The sequence below is a fragment of the Cyclopterus lumpus genome, chromosome 24 (assembly GCF_009769545.1).
Source record: "Cyclopterus lumpus isolate fCycLum1 chromosome 24, fCycLum1.pri, whole genome shotgun sequence".
Lineage (NCBI taxonomy): Eukaryota > Metazoa > Chordata > Actinopteri > Perciformes > Cyclopteridae > Cyclopterus > Cyclopterus lumpus.
Genome location: NC_046989.1, coordinates 12,982,759 through 13,005,284, shown reverse-complemented (window position 1 = coordinate 13,005,284; position 22,526 = coordinate 12,982,759). Strand labels below are relative to the sequence as shown.

The 22,526-nt window shown below is 40.2% G+C and overlaps 1 protein-coding gene across 1 annotated transcript in view; it reads right to left on the bottom strand.

Annotated features, from left to right (window-relative positions):
- The window catches only part of lama2 (laminin, alpha 2), a 156,454-nt gene that overhangs the window by 113,087 nt on the left and 20,841 nt on the right, over positions 1 to 22,526 (bottom strand). The window contains exons 2-7 of the mRNA XM_034528174.1: positions 16,659 to 16,829; positions 15,280 to 15,392; positions 6,043 to 6,094; positions 4,949 to 5,139; positions 2,314 to 2,493; positions 1,746 to 1,835 (exon numbers count right to left, since the gene is read on the bottom strand). Of these exons, the coding sequence (XP_034384065.1) occupies positions 1,746 to 1,835; positions 2,314 to 2,493; positions 4,949 to 5,139; positions 6,043 to 6,094; positions 15,280 to 15,392; positions 16,659 to 16,829 (797 nt within the window). The remainder of the gene's footprint in view (positions 1 to 1,745; positions 1,836 to 2,313; positions 2,494 to 4,948; positions 5,140 to 6,042; positions 6,095 to 15,279; positions 15,393 to 16,658; positions 16,830 to 22,526) is intronic.

Sequence of the window (22,526 nt, the reverse complement as noted above, 5' to 3'; positions counted from 1 at the left end):
TCAAAGACTATTTAGTCAGATTTCTTGCCAAAAACAAATGTTATAATTTACCTTTGCCCAATACTAATTTTTTACCAAGTAGAGCTTGAATGCATCATAATGCAAGTCAATGCAACCTATGGTAATGTTAGCTGTTAGCTGTGAAAATGGAGGGCTGCAAACAGGTAGTTATCAAACTGCGTGACCTATTGAAAGCCTATCAAACAACAATGTATTCATAGGCGAGCCAACGCCAATGAAAGCTAGACGGTCGGTAGCAAATGGGTTCACTATAACTCTCCCAGGAGAGAAGATAAATTCAAAACTAAACACAGTCAAAGCAGAATGTATCAATTTGCCAAATCCAAGGTTCAGTAATTCAATTTAGGACTTTCTGAAAATTGGTTGGTGTGTAGAGGGTGCCAGATTTAACTGAGAAGAGAGCAGTACAATAGCACAGCGAGAGCCAACTTTGGATTTGTTGGCACGAGTGAATTTGCCCCTTTTATCTGAGACACGATGCTACAGCTCTGGCTGCGGGCCGTCTTTGTCCTGAGCATGCATCTGAACAAATGTTCTGTAGACGATCATCAACAAATCATCTCACAGGTCTCCACCTTTTCTAGATCCTGAATGTCTGCCCAGGACTTTACTGCACAGATGGACATGAACTTGTATCAAAGTAAAGGAGCTAAATGTCTGTTGGGAACAAAGCAGTACAGTAGATCTCTACAAAATTGTAGCTCTGATATACAACACACATATTTACAAACTTACCAAGTACAAACGCACATAAAAGTAAGTGATTTAGAATGTAAAATACATTATTCTACTTACATTTGAACCCTAAAACCAAACATGTGTTCTAAAGCAGTGTTTTAAAAGAAACTACCAATTTGAGTACATGTCTTCATAGCAAGAATACAGTGTTTATTTTTATGTGACCACCTAATCCTGGATGTTTGAGCATGATTCAACAGGGACATACTGTAAATTGGACACAAAATGAAATGAAAGAAATGTTCAATTTTGTATTACTGTACCAGCAGGAGATTAATCTCTCACCCAAATAAAAGTGGATGTAATGTACGTAAACAGTTTGGAAAAATGGTAAAATATGGTTTGGTAAATTATTTGCAGAAACTTGTTTTGCAAAAGAAATGGTCATAATTGGTTCGCCGTTTTGAGGCAATTTAAAATACACCTTCAATATGGCCTGGAGAGATGAAAAGGAATATAAAAGAAACTGGAGCACCTTTACACATCAGTGACATAACTTATTGTGAATGACATCATCACCAAGGGACCAGACACCAGTGTCATATCTGAGTTAGTCTTCGTGGTTCAGCCTCAGGACATGTAAAGGACACAAGGCTCTGTGTGTGTGTGTGTGTGTGTGTGTGTGTGTGTGTGTGTGTGTGTGTGTGTGTGTGTGTGTGTGTGTGTGTGTGTGTGTGTGTGTGTGTTTGTGTGTGTGTGTGTGTGTGTGTGTGTGTGTGTGTGTGTGTGTCTAGTGAACAAGACAGAGAAAGATCAGGTGTCTGGTATCAAACACTCCACTGTTTGAAGTGACATGTGAGACAACGCTTCACAGTCACACACACACACACACACACACACACATACACACACACAAAGTTTGATACAGGGCGGTAGATAAAAAGATGGTGCCCGAGGGCGGTGTTTGCCCCTGTTCACGGAGGAGCTCCTTTACCGTGGCGGTATTGTTATGTGGACTGAGAAATGCACAGAGTTAAGTATTTTACCTTTGTCGCAGTGTCGAGTGGACAAGCTTTGGCGTGGCCATAACAGATACACATCCCTCCAATTGAGATGTCCTTAATAGAGTAGTAGTACTGAGAAGAGAGAGAGAATGAGAACGCGTTATAATGAGGAAGACAGCGCTCATGAGCGTGTTAGCGGTTTAAGTGACATAATTACCAGACTGTGCACTCTTATATCAGTGGTGATTGAAAAATAGATATTCTGAACTCACAAATGAAGTCATGTTGGTGCGCTAACAGTGAAGGTTTCAGTTTGTCCATGAGTCACCACGCAAGGTGCTGGCCTTATGTCGACTATCGGGAGCAATATGGGGTTCAATGTGCACATAAGACACTTTGAATTGACCCGCTCCACATCCACAACTACAGACCATCATCACAGGAATTATATGCGGAAATAAACAATACATTATGACAAACTAAGAATAATAGTAATACATTTTATTTTGATTTGTACCTAAATAGTTAAAGTTGTAGTAAGTCACCGCTAGGACTTAGTATCTTGTAGCATTGAGTCACACGTAGGATTAAATATCTGATATGACCTCACCCGTCTCGTCACGATGGGATCCATATCTTTCGTGTCATGGAGTGTCAGAGTCATGAGGTCGGCGTTCAGTGTTCTGATTCGCTGAAACACCAGCCTGATGTAGCGGGCGGAGGTGAAGTTCAACAGGGTCGGGGATGGGTCAGCTGCACTGGGCCGGCCATTGATCAAAGATGTGTGGATCTGTAGACAGAGAGACAGACAGACTGGTAAGTTCTGACAATTAACAGCAGTTATACTGAGACAAACATTAAATGTAATTTTAGTTTTTTGCAGTGGCAGATGGTGGTGGTGGAGTGAGCAGCTTACTCAGTGAAACCAGAGAACAAACATATATATTCAGATCAGCAACAACCTTTTTGTAACAGGAAGCGTTGTTTACAACACTTTTGTTCTAAAAATGAAAATGAACTAACTGAAGTTCATAAACGTGCTGAAAATAAACCTTGGATTAAAGAGTTACAATTTTCCAAATGGCTGAGGGGATAGAAGAATATTTGTGTTTCTGTGGTGCCAAAAGACAACAGTGTATAGATGGACCAAAAGAATCAAAGCCTGCAGCCTCACAACATGCTGCTTCTTGACAGTCATGGGCTATAATCTCTTTCAACAGATTCTGCATTCATATGCAAGATTTTGGTATGGGTTGTGGTTTCTGTTTGTAGTCCGAGTAGTATTAACCAATCACATTTAAGCAGGCAAATGATCCATGTGGAGAGCAAAATAGGCGTAACACTTTGGCCGAAATGCAATCTCAGAACCAAGAACCAATCGCCTCTCGTCTAACTTTGTTTTTATTGGTTACAATCCGGTCGTACACGTCATCTCTCAGCTCCAACCCCAGCCTCGCATGGTAAATTACTATTCAGATTGTAAACAATGAGCAGCAAACGGAAGAGAAAGTCTTGGCCTGGATATCTGCTGGCTACACCCTAACCCCAGAAATAGTCCTCAGACCTGATGGGTTCTGAGACTGGTGATTGGCAAACTGGAACCGACCATCTGCTCAGGTAAACATAGACTGATGCAAAGCATTTAAAAACACAAGAGATAATTTTGTCAAACATAGAAACTGACATTGGGATTTTATTGCCTTGCTCTACCTATGAATTTATATTAGGCATCCCCAATAATCAACAGGCAGCCACAAGAGTGTGAGGTCCTGTCTGCCTGCCTGCCTGTCTGTCTGTCTGCCTGCATGTCTGTCTGTCTGTCTATCTCACTAATGCGGCCAAAAGCAACATTTGTGTTCTGCAAAAAAGTCTTACAGAGAGTGGGCTGACTGTGTGTGTGTGGGTGTGTGAGTGTGAGTGTGTGTGTGTGTTTGTGTGTGTAAAGGGGAAATACTTGATGGGTGCAAGCTGCACACTTGGAAGTAACGAAGGAGATGGTTGTGTATGTGTGCGCGTGTGTGATGAGCGGTGGGGTGACATTGTGAATGTGTGTGCGATGCTGTGACACATCGCCTACAACTCATTATGGTTTCACTGTGATCAGACGGATAGGGAGCTGTCAGCCACACACACACACACACACACACACACACACAGACACTTAGACACACACACAGACACACACACACAGACACACAGACAAACACACACACACACACACACACACACACACACACACACATTCAGACACCTCAGTCGATGCTTGTAGCTCTTGACATCTCCCAGCTCGCACCCCCTCTAGTGCTCCCCCGCAGGACAGACACACAAGACGAAACACTGAACACATGCATACTGGCGACACACACATACACACACACGCACACACACACACACACACACACACACACAGTAGACAGGCATCTACAATTAGTGGTCTGTGTGGGAGATGTAGACGTGCGATTAGTTTGTTTCTACTGCACGTGTGTGTGTACATGTGTGTTTGTTTCTGTGTGGGTGTGTGTGTGTGTGCGTGTGTGCGTGTTGCACAGTCCTCTTCCTCTTCATTAATGTCAGTAATAGCAGGCTTGGCCCTCTGTTCTTACTGGATGCTATCACAAACATAGCTGATCAAAGCAACAGAGCAGTACACAGTGGTGTGAACATGCGTGTTTGCGTGTTTTCCAACGGTGATTTAAACCATATTAAGAGTAGAGTAAACGAGCTCTGATCTACATAATAACATGAAAACTTCCATATTTTATTGAGGAGAGCTCTCTTTTCCATTGTATGTTATTTGTGTTGATTATCTACAGTTAGTGTCTTCTTAATTCATATTCTGCTAATTGCTCGGTGGCTGTAAGTCTGTAGCAACACCTCCTCTCGTTTCTCCCTTCCAGAGTTGGTGACCTCAGCCCTTTACGACGTTCCCTGTGACCTCACCATCCCCAGCCTGCACATCTACTGTAGCCCTCATTCCTTCTAATCAGTCACTTAGTATGTACACCGATTACAACATCACTCTCTTTTTCACATCATCTCATTCACCTCCTGGCCATAACGTTCCAACCTTTGACCCGCCTCCCTGCTTTGGATTGTTTTCCTGAACTCCCACCTGCTCCCTTTTTTGGATTTGTTCAATTGAAATCTTCCAACCTCACCAAATCCACGCCATCCAAATCAACCCAAAACTAAACCCAACTCTACTAATGATTACAGTGGCAGTGCAACAGCTTCTATAGCGTTACCTCTCCGTTCTCCAGAGGATGAATCTTTGAATAATAAGATGTGCAGATAACTTCATCATCTCTGGTGTAGGATGGAGTTCCAGTCCGTGGATTAATGTTGAACCTTGTCAGGCACTCTGTGTCTGTGATGGCGTAGTACTGCCAGGGATCAAAGGTCACACCATCTATGGAACGCTCTAAGACCCAATTACCTGTGGACAAAAATATTGGTGAGGAAAATAATGAAGGAATGCTTCAAACGTGTGATGTGGAGAAAAGATCAATAAGAGATTATGATGGACAATTCCAAGACTGTCCTTAGGTCACCCTACTTGAAATACATAGAAAATTGAGAGAACATTCAATAACATTCAATTTATCAATAGCTTAGACCATAACTGTGAAATTACACCTAGATGATATAAAAAACAAATAGGCAAGTTACACAAAATACAAACAGACTGCTACCGACAACTATACAACTATCAGGATTCCACAGTTGTCTTTTTTGTATTTAAACATGTACATTGACTGATGCATAACATTTGACCATCTTTCTGCATTTTCATTTAATGTTGAAACATCTTGTGGTTGTATACTTTTTCAGTTGCCATAGACGTTGTCTTTGAAACACAATATAACACGTTTTAAAGTTTTAAATGGGTGAGTAAACCCAATATTAGCTCTTAAGGGGTTTGATGTTCTATTGTGAAGAATGCTGATCAACACTCAAACAATCAGACAGAATTTGACGAGACATTGTTCATCTCCAAATGTGTTAGTTAAGGTAAATGCTGCTTAGTTACTTAGAGCGAAGCACAGTAACATGTACAGACAGTAAGTTCTCAGGAACTTGATGTTTTGGATGCTGGGGTTTTAAACTCAAAGCACAATTGGCACGTCATGACCATGCAAGATTTAAAACTAAAAATGCTATTTATTGGAATGGAACCTGAAGCTGTCAAATTATTCATTGTGGGAGGATCATATAATCAAAAGGCTTTAAAATCTGTATTTAACCATTCAATACTGAAAATAAGTCACATCGTCGTTATATTAACACCTGAAAACAGTGTGCGCCTGCATACACACAAATTATGAAGCAGAAGGCTGACCTGGGCGCGGTGAGTTGGCTGCCTTTAGGATCATATAGGCGATCTGGAAAACCTGGAAAACACAGAGATGATAGAAAGAATGAAAAGCAGTTTTTACATATCATCCACATATGTTCATTTCAATGCTCAATTCATATTCATTATCATACCGAACAATTCTTCTCGTTGTCATCTAAGTTTTATTGGATCTGCTGATACGAAATCAAGTTCACGTCAGTATGATTCTTTTCTTGACAACTTTAAGCAAAACAAATAAATGGACCTTTTAAAGGGATTAGATTGGTTTAAACTACCTTTTCAAATGAACATCTCCGACAAATATTATAGCTGTTGTCTGAAATCACTTCCTTGTTTTCTCACTCACACTGAAAATATAAAGCAGCGTGAGCAGTTACTTGAGATTTTGGACACTAACAAATCCTTTTGGGTCATCGCTGACAGATGTAATGCCGCAAAACAGCAACACATTGCATTGTGGGATTGCGTCAGAAAGTAGTCAAAATTCCATCAGCACCTCTTTTGTTATGTCCCCTTAAGGGATTTTTTGACGGCACCGTACATAGGCTATACATACAGTATCGGGCATTGATGTTTCCTAATGTTCTGTTTTTGAATATACAAAATGGAAACTGATTGTTTAATTCAATAAAAATCCAACTATTTGTGTTTCGACTGAATTTCCTTCAGTTTGATCACCAACGAGACAGACACAGACACACACATTGGATGTGGGTCAAATGCTGACTCCCTGTCTCTCTCCTCCACCCTGTCTTTCACCCCATCTCTCAGAGTACATCTCTTTTTCTTCCCGTGATGTGGGAAGCAGTGTCACATTGCAGCAATTAGAATAGGGAGAAAGCTACCAAGTGAGTGTGTGTGTATTTCAGGGTAACCTTATAGCAGTCATTCAAACCCCCTACAAAGAGTCAATGTTACTTGTATTCACACCAAGGTCGGATGGTGTGTGTGTGTGTGTGTGTGTAAGAGAGCTCTCAGCAGTATCGTGTAATATGGTGACAGCTTTGGGACAGCTAGGCAGCTCCAACAGCTAAACATAGATGAACAGAGCTAACTAATGCAATGTCTGTGTGTGTGTGTGTGTGTGTGTGTGTGTGTGTGTGTGTGTGTGTGTGTGTGTGTGTGCGTGTGCGTATGTAGGTTTTCAGTGTCATATTCTATGTTTTGATCAGATTTGGGATCAGACGAGAGATTTCTTTTGCCTTTTAGGCTCGACAGCATAAACAAATGACGACATCAATAACTGTCCTGCAAGAAATCAAATGGCATAACTCATGAACAGACCATATTATCAGAATTTGGTATGTGATGACATTTTTTAAATTGAGTTTTCTGACTCATCTTCTATTTTTTTACTGCTGCCTGGTTTGGAAAATTTGAGCTTAAACTAAAAGTCTGCAAGTTTCATCAGGTTACATGTGAGACCTTGTTAATGCAGGTTAGAATGAAGCATATGAAACATTATCCCACCGGTGAAAGAAGGCATACCCAACTAAAAAAATAACAAATGTGGAATCTCTAAAACTGAATTTGCACAATAGTACAGAAATATTGTTGTCATCCCGTCATCTTGCTTAGAGGACGGATTGAGTTTCAAGTCCAACTGACTGGTCTTTCCTTCCAGGAGAAATTTTTTAAACTAAATATTCATATTTTATATCATTAATAAAATTGAAAAATAATTTGTGGTCATAGCCTAAATTAGAAATTCTCCTTTGGCGTACATATCTCTTATTGACAGTTGAGCTTGCAGGACCATGAGGACACAATGTCAATAAACCTACCTTACAAATCACAGACAGATAGCGTTTTGTTAGAAACTGCCATAAGGAATATTTATTAGCCTGTGACACAACGATGACATTACTACTTTATGCCAATAGCGAGTAACATTTTTTTTTAAAATTTAGTCTGAAAAGAGGGCACAAAGCCGACCTGCATGTCTTCTTTTTTTTTGCACTGATAAATAATTACGTGATTCTAAAATGACTGACTAATTTAATAATTTCTATTTTGCACATTATAGACTTGTTGTAATTGCAGAGGCGACAAAATTGTGTTTATCTCCGGATATGAAAAGTGTCTACTATTTCTCACCAGTGAATTGAATACTCAGAATCAAACAAATTAATATAAATTTTCCAATGACTTCTTACGCATTTTATTTGAGCAATCTCATATAATTAACAGGAAATAGTCGCGATATACTAGGGATTTACTTTTTACACATATTTGAGCGTAGCAGCCAAATGCGCACTTAAAGTGTTTATTTTAATGCCCAATCAGTGCATTTAAGCCCCGTGTCCAGTCTGGTTGGGTTGCCCACAATCAAATGAACTGTGAAGAATCCATTTTGTCTGAGTGTGATTTGGACACACAGTGACAGTGGTTTTACTGAACAGCTGGTGTTTACAGGCTATTCACATGGCAACGTGTTCACATTTATCTGGCCAGATGAACTGGCTTCAAACCCCAATTCCAGTTAGTACTGCAGCTAATTAGAACAGAGTTAGCACACACAAAAACAACAACAGAAAGACAGATCAGAAACCAAGTGGAATAAGATCAGAATGAGACAGAAGCCATTGAAAACAATGAGCAATAACGCAGGTGAATACGCCGTCAGACCATCAGACCTGGGACCAGACCGTAACATTTACCGTCACTTCAAGAGAAAAAAGTGTGAACATCTCTCTGGACTAATAAAGTAGCTTTTGGCTCTAAATAGTGTGAATCATCCAGCATCCCCGACTGCCAAGCAAAGTGCAGGCCAACAGGCAGGAGATATTCACTGGAGCCACACAGTCATCTCGTCGAAAGATTGTTTTGCTTTTGCCACTAAAAACAATTTCAGGAGATGCTGCAGTATTTTGAATGACAGTCTCTTGACAGCTCTGCAGGAAACACATTAGAAAGTTCAATCTTTAACCAAATTGCAGTAATATTAAAAAAAAGATTATGATATATATAAGCACAGACAAATGATTGTGTTTTTCACATTGGCTTAAAGAGAGGGGAGGCTGCGGTGGAGTGCAGCTTATATATAACGGCCCCCGGATAACTCTGAGATATGTCCTGGTCTGTAACAGCCAATCGAGCTCTATTCTCTTTAAGTCTGCCTCTTGGTCTGTACTGCCAAAAAGACAGTTACACACAGAAATATAACAAGTGCACACACAAACACGCTTGTTCACAGACTTGGTCATAATTTAGCCTAAAGCTTTTTAAATAGGCTTTAGTCCGCACAAAACACCAGATGCTGCAATCTCTCCCACATTCTTGCTTTGGCACGAGCTACTGTCAAACATAGACTGACAAAGTTCCATCGGGTACAGCAGATGTTTCATTTACCTTCGCTCTTCTTCTCCGTTAAAAGCTGTGTCTGATATTCCTGATTATAATTTTAGAGTACAAAGTAAAGAAAAGCAAGACTTTATTTAAGTTTAAGTTATGTGTCCCATGGCAGTTTGCAATGGGAAATGTTTTGCACACAAAATGTCTATTATAAGATGTATTCCATTTTCATCCAAGCATAGAAATATGCTATGAAGCTATAACTATTATAGGTAAAGGTTCACTGAGTCCTCTAGGCTCAAGCATCTGCCTTATTAAAGGTGTCCTTGAGCAGGACACTGACTCTTGACTGTGGTGAATTGGACTGTGATGAGATTTAAAGCAGCAATATTCAGTGATCTGGATATTATAATAAATGTAAATTAATAGTAGAGGACTGTCATAGGCCTGTTTATCGGTCTGTTTGTTCATGTCCAACCATGGGGCTGAAAGTGGCTTTTTAATGATCTTTGCGTCATTTTGCGGTGTGTAGAACTCACTGTAGCGTAGTTAATGTTGAAAAGGGTGGGGTTAATGGTGTAAGCAGTTACAGTTAGTCAGTCAAGGGACCAACACAAAAGCAAAAACCTTTGACAGAACATGTGAACTCCAGTTACTCTTCCGGTTATGGCTTTTCTTGTGGTCTCTTTAAAGAGCCGGTAATTAAGAGGTCAGTTATCTCTATTGACACTCATAGACGACATTGTGAGCATTAATATAGCAGCAAACTACTATTTGCTATGTGAAGATACAGTCAAGTGATGTCTATCTGGACAGAGAATGAAGTCGCTCTCCCTCTGTGTGTGTGGCTTCTCTTTGCTTTGTATAGATAGCGTGGCTGGTCATTGGTGCACGTGAGCGTGAACCCCTGGTGAGCTCATGGCAGCTGCTTTGCACCGCTCGCATGTTGTAGGATGTTTACGCTGTTAAAGCCATCCTGACCCGACAGCCTCGATAAACACTGCTAGCTCTGTCAATGCGCTGGCCGTAGTTTGTACTGTTAGCATCTCATGTATAAAATAAGTGTTATGGCTTCATATAATATAGAAACATCCCATCCATCCATCCATTTTCAATACCGCTTAATATAGAAACATATCATTTATATTTTTGTTATTTATATTTTTTCTCCTGAATGTGCAAAACAAACCAAATCGAAACCGGGACCCCAAAAACTGCAATCCGTGGTTACGGCACTCGTATGCTGAAGTATTTAAGAGCTGTGGATAATGACGGCCCTTTGACTGACAGCCTCTTTCAGGGCCCCGATCACTCGGTCAGGTTCTCCTCCCGCCCCCAGAGAGCAGAGCCGGAGCATGATTGGACCGCGGCGAGCACAAACTGTCCATCAATAAAACTGGCTGCTGCATTTCCATAATAACCGCAATTTAACCTCTGAAGCTGACAACAGATGGTTGCCACCCGAGGCAAGGTTAACCCCTCGTGGTAAAGTAGTTTTAATAGATTAACTAGTCATTTCCTAATTTATATGCAAACTAATGCCTAAGGCAACTCAAGGCTTCACACATTGGTAGCACACAGCTGAGAAACCTTTGTTTGATATGGAATAACTGAAGGTAATAATTTAATTTCTTTTTTTTTTTAAGTGATTATTTGAAATTTTTTAAAACTGTAAATTAAACCTTAAGAATGTAGTAACTGAGCTCTCATGAAATTATTTTCAACAGATTTCTGCAGGAGACTTTGATTGTCAAGTCAGATGCAAAATCAAAAATGAACCGCAAAATAATAAAACACATATACAGACTTCAATTGTCTCTCTCTCTCTCTTTCACTCACACACGCTCACACACACCTACACACACACACACACACACACACACACACACACACGCACACACAGACAGACCAGACTCAGCTCCCACTCTTTCTCATTATTTAGTCTTTCCATCCAGAGAGCCTCAACAACAAGAGAGGAAATGACGGTGGTGATGTCACAGGCGATAACACACACACACGCACACACACACACACACACACACGTACACACACACACACACACACACACACACACACACACTCACACACACACACACAAGGCCACTGTTGTTTTCTGAGTAAGATGACTGAGGTCACAGGAGAAATTCAGCACACTCGAGGGTAAAAAGCTTTCCGTTGGCCTGATCAAGACTCACACATATTTATTTATACACACACACACACACACACACAAAACACATACACATACACGCACAGACACAATGGCTTCGACAATACGGTCCATCACTGAAATTCAGACGAGAGGTCGATCTACTGTTACTTTGATCAATACAAAATTGATTGAAGTAATAAAAAAGAGAGTTACTTGATGAAAGGGCTAAACATTTGAGAATATATCTAGAATTTGTTGGAACTATATTTTCATTATTTCTATCGTCTGCTGAAAGAAAAACACGTTTGGTCCTGTGTGTTCACATTGTGCCACGGTGCAACATCTCATTTATCATTTAATAAATCTTCACGGTCTACTAAAAAGGACTGCCCCCCCTAGAAAGGTCTAAATCCAGATCATACATTGCTGTGAACACGTCAAACATGGCCATCGTATAAGAGTATTGTTAGAGCTGAGATGGCTCAGTAGGTGAATTATTGAGGAAAAATCATGCTGCTATTAAAAAGCTTTTAAAGAACCTGCCCATGACAAATGGAACAAGAGGAGAATTTCTTTCTTCCGTATTCTCTGTCCAGCTGTGAGCTTTATAATATTTTGTTTCCATTAATTTCTCTGCACATTGGGATACAAGTTTGACTGTGGACGAGAGCTAGAAGTGTTTGTACATGTCAGTCTCCTGCTCCGCACACTAATATGAAGGTCAGAAGTGAGTAAGTGAGAGAGTGCGTAACCAGGCAGAGGCATTCATCGGCCATTTCACTCTGGTGACAGGTGTGAACCGTGTGTGTCTAGTGTGTGTGTGTGTGTGTGCGTGTGTGTGTGTGTGTGTGTGTGTGTGTGTGTGTGTGTGTGTGTGTGTGTGTGTGTGAGAGACCATTTAGGCGTGTATATATATTCTGCAGCCAGCCACACCACAGTGGTGAAAGGTGTGATTGATGGGCCTGAAGTCATTAACATGTCAAGATGGCGCTCCTCTACTTCCTGTCCAGAGATATAATTATATTCTACGGATGTGATGGTTGGCAAAAAGATAAATAAAGCTCACCTCACTTTTGCTTTTCACTATTTTTATGCTCTCTTTCTCTCTGCCTCTGAATTTAATTAAACGCAATATGAATAATAGGAGGCTGACCTGAAATATTCCAATATTCAGTTGTTACGTTAGTATTCAAATCCCAAAGACAGGATTCAAAGCTTGGTTTTTTATATTGTAATTTGTGGTTTTGTTTACCCTGACACACGGCGCTGACAACGAGCTGTCTGTTTTGACTGGGTTTAAGTTCATAATACAGAGTAGAAAGGTTACAATTTGAAAAAAACAGGGGAAAGAAAGAGGTGTTAATAGTCTCACATTGATTTGATTCTGGGGGATACAGCTCTTTGTGAAATATGCTATTTGCAAAAATTGCAAATAAAAAACTTACATTTTTTAAATGTTTGCCATTGTAATTGTTTTAGGATGTGAGCGTTTGAAGATGATGCTATTTTGTAGTTGGTTGAGAAAAGAAAACTTGAGTTTGAGATCACAAGTTGTGAATGGCACATTCAGCTTGAGCAATATTCATTGACATGAGATGCTAAAGAAGTTATTGAGTTTTTGCTAATGCGTGTTACTTTAGGCTTTTATTTAATTACGGCATTTTCGTCTGCAATATTGGACTTTTTATTCTAAAATTAATCAGTTTTAACCTTAAAAGCATTTTTTCAAAGGCTTCTCTTAATGAACCGAGGGCTTCTCATGAACTAAAGTCTCTCCCCCTCATTAGTTTTATTCTCAAGACATCCATATAATTATTCTCTGGCGCTGTAATCTGTTTAATCGCACTTCTAAACTAAACTAGATGTCCTAAATCCTCCCATGCCGGTACACAGCCCCTCAATCACCGAGATCCCTGCCAAGCCTTTCAAATCAAAAATGAAAACCAATTATTTAAAGAGTGACACACATGCTTATGAACTGATTGATAGCAAGGTTAGTTCAACCAATTTCAGCCCGGCTGAAATAACAGTCGGAGGTTAAATTCTTTGGATGTCAAAACAAAGAAACAGTGTTTAAATGATTAACTAATTGCTCTAATTACCATTGGATTGACAACATGCAGGCTGGAGTGTTTATGTAATCTAAGAAGACTGTGGTTATGGGAGCATCATCTTGACAGAGAAGTAACATGGTGGCAGGAAGTGTTCGGGTATAACTAACAGATTACTGCTATGAAGAGACAAGATCAAGGGCAGTCCGTAAAAATCTACTTGGATCTAAAGACGTCGAATGTACCGAAAGCGTCTGACGTGAAAGGAAGCGTGTTTCAATTTCAGTGTCAAATGAGGACTCAGCGACCAAAGCCTGTTTGGAGAGAGCTAAAAGGATCAAAAGCTAAAAAGCCCAAATGACAATATTTTATGAAAGACAGAAAGTATTAATAGTAATAATATTAAGAATATTACTGTCGCTTTCTATGGTGAAAAACGACACGCTGACTTTCTTTCTGTTTGATGGGAGACCCAAATGAAATGTGGTTGTTGTTTGTACACACGCTGCAGGCCGGTGTCTGGACTTTATGAAGAAAGGGAAGCTTCACTTCGGCTGTACAAGTGTGAGCGTTTTGATTCACACTATCTAGTTAAACTTTCATTCATATCATGTTCATGTTTTAAAAGAGGGGGTTATTAAGGGTTATCTGAAATACAAAAATGTTGCCTACTTAGCAACTTTTTCCTAAAATATGGTGCTCCACGGTAGCATCAATTGATGCATGTCAAACGAGGTGCTTTTAATGTGTTTGGTCCGAAAAGAAAGATTGGCCGTATTGGGACCAAAACATATTATTATCTTGTCAAAACTTTCAATTGTTCGTAAATCAAAAGGGTATTACGTTTATAATTTTAAGAAAAAAGAGATATCAAATGTGTTTACAACTCAGAAGCTATGGTAAAAGGCTACAGGCCAAGCCTCATCACCATATCAAATTATCTCACAGAAGGTCCTGGGTTGAAATCAACCAGCCACAAAAAAATGTTCATTCCCACAAATGAAATTGGACTCCACTGGGCATCTCTCAGTGAACTGATCAAGTTATTCATGTTGTTGATGCTGTGAAAACAAACTCACTAAACGGAAAAGGTTTGCAGCTTGACTCCTCCAGGACAATGGAGGCTGTGTTCAGCTTTGATTCATGGCGGTTACAGTGGATTCCAAATGACGAGTCAGCGTTAAAATCCTTTGCTCCAGACATAAATCCAAGCCGACCACAGCTGTCATTGTTTGTGAAGAAGCCAGCTGTCAATGCTACATGAACTGCATGTTTGAAACTCAGAAGTATTAGTTTAAGGCTGGAGTAAGCCTCTAGAAAATACATGTGGAAGTCAATACAATAATAAGCATCTTGTTACAAGTTTGCGTGTGTTAGGCTGCGGCGATATGACGGATTAAAAGATTTGGCAACACCACCACGCTATTCTTACGTGATCTCATGATACTTGTGTGAACTCACAAATTCAGCTGCCTCACGAGGTAAAGTGATTTGGGCAGACAAGGAGAAGGAGAGTGAAGTTGTAAATACAGAACACAAGTCTTCTTCCTTCATTGGGTGAACTCTAAAATGCTCACTGAAGTCAAACTGGTATTTATTTGCACCTTTAACCTTAACAACTGTAACACAAATGATTGTTCTCAGGGACCTTGAAGCTCTTGAAAGAATATTGGTTTTACTGTTTTGAGCTTTTTTTGTTTGTTTGTTTCGTGTGTCTGTTACCTGCTTTAAGTCCAGAGTGATCGTCACGTAGTGGTACATCATTCCATTCTTGATAGAGGGACTTTGCCACCAACGGTTAGTCCCATCTGTGGCATATTCTATGGGATGTTGTTCTGTACACACACACACACACACACACACACAGAGAGAGAGAGAGAGAGAGAGGGAGATACGGGGGTGGGGGGGAAATATCAATTGTTTTATTAACACTTTAATGATGGTAAATAATTTCAGTCTTGAATCCAGCAGAGGGGAACATGTTCAACCATTCAAGGTCGGATATCAAAAGGAATCTTTTCACACCTTGTAAAAAAAAAGAATAATAGATATCCTTTCCATTTAAGATGATTATATTTCTCCTCTGAATAACATTTGTAAAAAGTAACCCTATTAGCAGAATCTACTCCTGGCCACGGTTACTATTCCACACAATAGCTTATGGAAGAGTTCCATATTCATAGTTTATCACTGAGCAAAGGCCAGTATGCAGCACCTTTATGCATACTGTGTGTACGGGATTGTTTTGGGTTTTTACACGTCTGTATTTTTAAGTGAAGATGCGTTGCAGCTGTCAATTATCTGGCTACTTATGTGTGACATTTCTGTGGGGAAAAACCATGGCAACTATTAATAGTAAAATGAGAGAGATATAGCCTTTGATAAAATTATTTTCTCTTCTTTTTTTAACAGCATTATATCCCTCTGGGCCTAAAAACTGAATAAAGTCCATAAAGGGCATCCAAAATATGAATATCAAGATATCTGGCTTTTAGTAAATCAGCCTGTCAATTAAAATTGTTTAATAATTGGTTACTGGTAAATTGGAACCGAATAGTTCAACATTTTGGAAAATGTTCTTGTCTAGAGTGGCTGAGGTTGTTTTTTCACTTTGTTTTTTGTACAACTTAACCAAAACAAAAGTCTTAGTATTAATGGAGAGTAGTGTTTTAAAATGACCCGTTTTGTCTCTCACTCTGTTCAAGCTTTTCCTTCTCTCCTTCCTTGTCCTCTTCTTTCAGCAGTACATCCTTCTTTAATTCCTCTCATCCTGGTTGACTACAGCTAACTGGACTCATTAGTTGACTCACTGGCTGGTTAAAGATGAACTGCTTCCCTGGAAAACTGATTGGTTGTATGAGGTTAACTGAATCATTGATCGACTAAATAAGCGACTATCTAGCAGTCTGTTTGAATTATGATCCCAGGCCAATTTTGTATTGTCATCTTGTCATGTTGCGATTGATTCCTCAGTTCATTCGGCAATTATCTTTTTCGACAAAATGATTAGTTAACATCTGGCCGATCTGGCACTCATTAACTAATCTAGCATGATTAATTAGTGTAATCACCTTGCCTATAAGGCGTGTATGTCTTCTTACCAATTGGGTTTCTACTCCTTTGGTTGCAGATTCGACACTGAGGGTTTCTAATAGGCTGGCCTGGAACATGTTCCACCAGCTTACAGAACATCTCTGGTCCCAGGAAACCACAGGTAGCATTAGCGGATATGTCTGCCATGGACGCCAGGTTCAACACCGCCGGGAACAGTCCTGGAGAGAAAACACAGGCGATCACAAACAGAAACAGCTGATTGTATTAGTACTGACGTCTGAGAGACATTGAGTGGAATAGTAACAGTCGGATATTTTGGGAAATGGCTGCAAGATTGAACGCAAACAAAGTTATATACAAACATGCCAAACAATCCAAATAAACCCATTGCATTTCACAAAGATGTATATGCGGCTTGATATGTGAATACACACAAATATTGCAGCAAAGTTCGCCTTATTTGTGTAGTCAGATCATCCATAATCACAGGTTCAAGTCCATTCAGAGTAGTTCAAAAGCAAAATTGCTAAAAAGCCATATTAGGAACGCCCCACACACCCTGCTGTGCAAACTGTTATTTAAAATCATTAGAAGTATGTCAGTTTCTCTGTCGTCTTGTTCCGAGTGAGCCAGCGAGCGCTTGTCGCTGTTCTGAGGTTATGAGTAATTAGTGTGGAACATGAGGGGGAGGGCAGGTGTTTTATACCATCCACGTTTGTTAATCTGAGTGTATTTTGGGTACAGTCTAATGCAGTTAACATCATTTGCCCTCATACATAGCGAGTATTCACTTTTTCTTTGTTTATTCATTTGCAGTATGTTGCTCAAGCTATGTTCTTTTCTATTTCCTGAATCTTTCACTGCTGGAACAGAATGTAAACTTTGAGAGCACATACATTATGGAAAATGCCATCAATAATGTTTGCAAACGTGACTTTGTTTTCCTCCCCCGTGCCCTTGTGGGAGGTCGGGGTATTAAACAAAACCAAAAAGAATCCCTAGAAGACATAAAAGTAATGCTATAAATCTCAAATTCCCATCTCTATGATAATTATATTCAACTCTTGGAGACATATGATTACAAGTGAGGGGAGTGTGCTTCAATCACCTCTTCTCGTAAAACCACCCTAAGAAAAATAACATGCGTACTGTAATCACTGCAACATTTTATTAGCCATGCAGTTTCTATGCCAGTGAGCCACAGTGCCAGAACTTTCTCTTAGGGCTGCTAACAATTATATAGTTATTTGTCACTTATTTTCTCAATTGACTAATTATTTTTACAATGAAATAACAAGAAAACAGCGAACAATTACAACTTCCCAAAGCTCGAGTTGATATCCAAAAGGCTTGTTTTGTCCAACCAATAGTCCAAAACCCAAAGAGGTTCAGTTTACCATCATAGAAATATAAATATAAATCTATATTACAATAATATAATATAACATGCACATGTATAGTATTACACAATACTAATAATTGAATGAAAAAAGCATGTGCACATGTTTAGGAATGCACGGATACCGATATTGGATATCGGGCCAAGACTGACTCAAATAGCTGGATCTGATCTGACAATGGAGCCAATCTATTCAATTCTGCTCTGTGTTTATAAACTAGACACATTGGACAGTGAAGATGGTGTACCATTTATTATTTTTAACAATAAGTCACAGTTTAGTAAGTTTATGTCTATACATTCATGTGTTATATTTTGTTTTACTAAGTTAGAAAAGCTGGTTTAAGTCAGGCCTTAAATGTTGCCGCACACACAAAGAATGGACCCAGTCACTTATTAATCAAACACTGGTATCAGAACCGTGCTTGGTATCGGCCGATAGCCAAGGACTGAAAAGGACTGAGACTGAAAAGGTTGGATCGGTACACCCTCAACACGTGTTATAAAATGTGTGACTGCTATTAGCCAGCAAGTCAAGTAGCTCCTGTTGTCCAAAGAATAAATACAGGGACCTGATCATTGAGCTCTCAACAAACTGATCATTATTTACTGTATCTGTCATCACCCCACAAATGCACCATGGGACTACACACACATGTGGGTATTTTTCCAGCAGGCTTCCCTGTGTCGTTCCCATAGCAAAAGCACATTAGTCTCAGAGTGAATGACCAACTTGTTGGACTTAAAGTACGAGAAAGCTCAACATATTGTGCACGTGGTTCACATTTCCTGTCTGGCAAGCAAGCGCACAGAGACAAACACATGCACGTCCTGTAAAATGACATTGCAGTGCTGCTTTAAGGTCAGAAGCTTTCACAGTTAAACAACATTTTCCGCTGATATACAAACATAAACACAGAGACGCATAAATGTACAACAACTGTACACAAAGGAGACAGACAGGAAGGGGAGATCGGATGAAAAATACAGCGGAGAAGCACTTGCGAAAGGCTGGATTGTGTGTGTGTGTGTGTGTGTGCGTGTGTGTGTGTGTGCGTGTGTGTGTGTGTGTGTGTGTGTGTGTGTGTGTGTGTGTGGGCGTGTGTGTGCGTGTGTGTGCGTGCGTGTGTGTCCAGCTGTTTGGCCAGATGTCAACACTGATGAACTGTGAAGAACATCTGAGACACCCAAAGTCTCTCTCACACATGTGTACACATTCTCATACGAGCACTCAACAACATACAAGCTCAGTCAAACCTTCCAAACTACCAGTAATATCTGAGAATTTGTTATGGAATCTCCAGATTTCCATAACAGGGTTTTCATAACAGAAACGTTCTCACTGTAAGAACAAAAGTAAGGGGGGTGGGAGGATAAGCTCAATCATACAATATCCAAGTTGGATATCTGCTTTGAGAATATTAGATAGTGGTCGTAGGCAAAAGTAAGTCATGGATCTGATCTCCTCAAAGAAAATATACATAACACACATGTCTATAAAGTATAGACATAACATGTGCACATGTGTGTCCAACACATGACTACATGATGTCATGTCATCGGGCCCAAACATGAAATCCTTGAACCAGACTTCAGTATAAAAATATTTAGATATTATATTATACATATATTGCCCTCGATGGACTGGCGGCCTGTCCAGGGTGTCCCCTGCCTTCGCCCTATGTCAGCTGGGATAGGCTCCAGCGCCCCCGCGACCCTAATGAGGATAAGCGGTATTGAAAATGGATGGATGGATGGATAATACATATATATTTCAGGCCTTAATACAAGATCAAACACGTTGCTTTAATGAACATATTTGTCATGGCCCTTTCTCCACATCCTTTTCAACTACTGCCTCATGCTTCTGCCAGAAAATCAAGCCAACATCCGGTGTATTCCTGGGTTTTTGATCCACAACCTGGAAGAGTCTCCAACCAGATACAAATATGTGTGGGAGACTGTGCAATCTTTAATGGTGTCACTGTGCCTTGATTTGAGACAGCTAATACCTTAAGCTTCCCGTCAGCTCTGTGCGTCTGATTTACAGGATCACAGGGGAACTTCATTCCAAGAGGAACCACATGTTTTGGGATGTGCCAGTTGCACCTCTTTCAGAACCTCTTTCAGAACTTGTTGGTGAAGCAGAAAGGTTCTCTCACTCTTTGCTCAGTAACGATCTAGTGGAGTAACGTCTACCTGAGCAGAGAACAAAGTCACTTTCCCATCTGTGCGTGTTGTTATTCAAGCTTTTCTTTGCTTTGTTTATGTCAATGCATGCAAGTGTGCCCTATATAGCTTGCGGCCTCCGCACTGCGATTACAGCTGATAACGCCGCCCTGTCACGGAAGGGTAGCCCCCACCCTCTGGTTCACCCCTCAGGTACACACTGTTGGCTCTGTCAGCATGTTAGCTGCAAGGCACCGGCTCAGCCATCGCCATGTTGAGAGCCGTGTGGATCAATATTCTGAACGACAGACCATTTCAATTACATTTTCTTTAAAAAAAAAATTCTTGCCGCCTGTGTTGCTTGCCATATATACTTTTACTATCACTAAAACATCAAAACTATTTCTTGGGAGAATCTTTACGACTCAAACCGTAGCTCCCAATAACACTTTTTATCTCTTGCCTTTTATATTGAATGAGAGAGAAATGGAGAGGGCCAGCTTAAGTCAGGGTTCAGTTTTCAGATTCACTGAATGACAAGGACACAATGACTGTCTGCCTTCGGCTCTACGGCTGCCACACACACACACACACACACACACACACACACACACACACACACACACACACACACACACACTACTATCTACTCAGATTCATCACCTCCCATTCTTTTCTCTCTGCTCTGATAACCATGGTAACCTGTCTGTCTGACCGTCTGTATGTTGGCCTCTCTATCCCCCCTCTACGCTCTGTTAACCAGGGGTCTCAGAGGATTTACTGCCATACAGACTTTAAATTATAATACTGTCAAAATGTATAAGTACACGCAGTGAAAGCTGAGCAATGTCATTGCCAAAGAAGTTTTTGCGCCCCAACACGGCAAGGCAACATCCCTGAGAAGGTGGGCTGTATATTTAACTACAATATATAAAACACTAAATATCTTCTGAAAACAGTCGCGCCCCATATATTCGCACGCTGAATTAAAACTAATCAATTAACACATATCAATAAAAAAACATGTGAGGGGAAGAAAATGAAACATCAACATCAACCACACCTCGCTGGAAGCTTCAACCTTGACCTTGTCACAAGGTCAACTGTATTTCTGCTTTCAGACACATTTTGAGGCCTTCGTCTGCACATGGACAAACTATCTCAATGACAACTAAGCAAACTCCATCAGCTGACGTGAGAGCTGACTCGAAGCCCCTTTAAAACCACCAAATATTTGGACCTTGTGAAAGTCATTTTATTTATAAAATCGTATTCGTCCTGTTTGTTACCCCTCACCTCACCTGTGAATCCATTTGTTTGCGTGTTCATGTGACCAGACATCTGTTAAAAAAATAACATGCATTTTTAATTGTGATTACGTATTCTAAAAGTGAACTTCAGACACGCTACATCGCAGGTTACACATGTACAAAAGTGACGATAGTGTACGATGCTTGTCTATGTGCTAAGAAGGACACTACAATATCTATATGGGAGTGAAATCTAGACTTAAGGAGAAGATGACAAGACATGACTGGATTTCCACAAGATTCTGCAAGACAGCAACTTGTTTTTATTGTATAAAGGCTTCTTATTACATTAGAATACAACTTTATTTGCTTTTTTTCTGTCATGCTACACGATGACTCTGCACTGCTTGTGCTGCTGTGTGTGTGTGTGTGTGTGTGTGTGTGTGTGTGTGTGTGTGTGTGTGTGTGTGTGTGTGTGTGTGTGTGTGTGTGTGTGTGTGTGTGTATGTGTGTGCGAGTGTGTGTGTGTGATGGATGTGTTATTGTTGAGTTTTGAGGCTAGATGTATGCTTGATGGAATAAGAAGAAGGTTGAAAAAGACAGGATCATCTCTCTCTCTCCCCCTCCACCCTGAGTAGTAGGGGGACTGAGAGAGATATGGATGCAGAAAAAGATAGAAAGATTGATGGAGATGGATGGAGGGATTCCCAGAGAAAGATAGAGTGTTGTTTAAAAGGGTCAGGGCCAGGAGGGGAATGAGGGATGAGACTGCGATAATCCTGTATACTCACACACGTGCATTTAAACAAAGAAACACGCCCACGGAGCCTTTACATGCTGATATCTACATACAGAAGTGTGTGTGCGCATACAAATTAAAATGCAAAATAGATAGTGAGACACTCGTAGGATCGACCCCCTGTCAAATGCATGCAAAAATATACATTGGCAAATGTGTTAGATAATTAATCTACCAGGCAGATTTCACATGTACAATACACATGCACACCCCCACTCAAATCATCACACTCATGTATTCCCAGCCCAACACACCACATTTGAAAGAGCCTGATTTAGACCAAGAAACAATATAAACA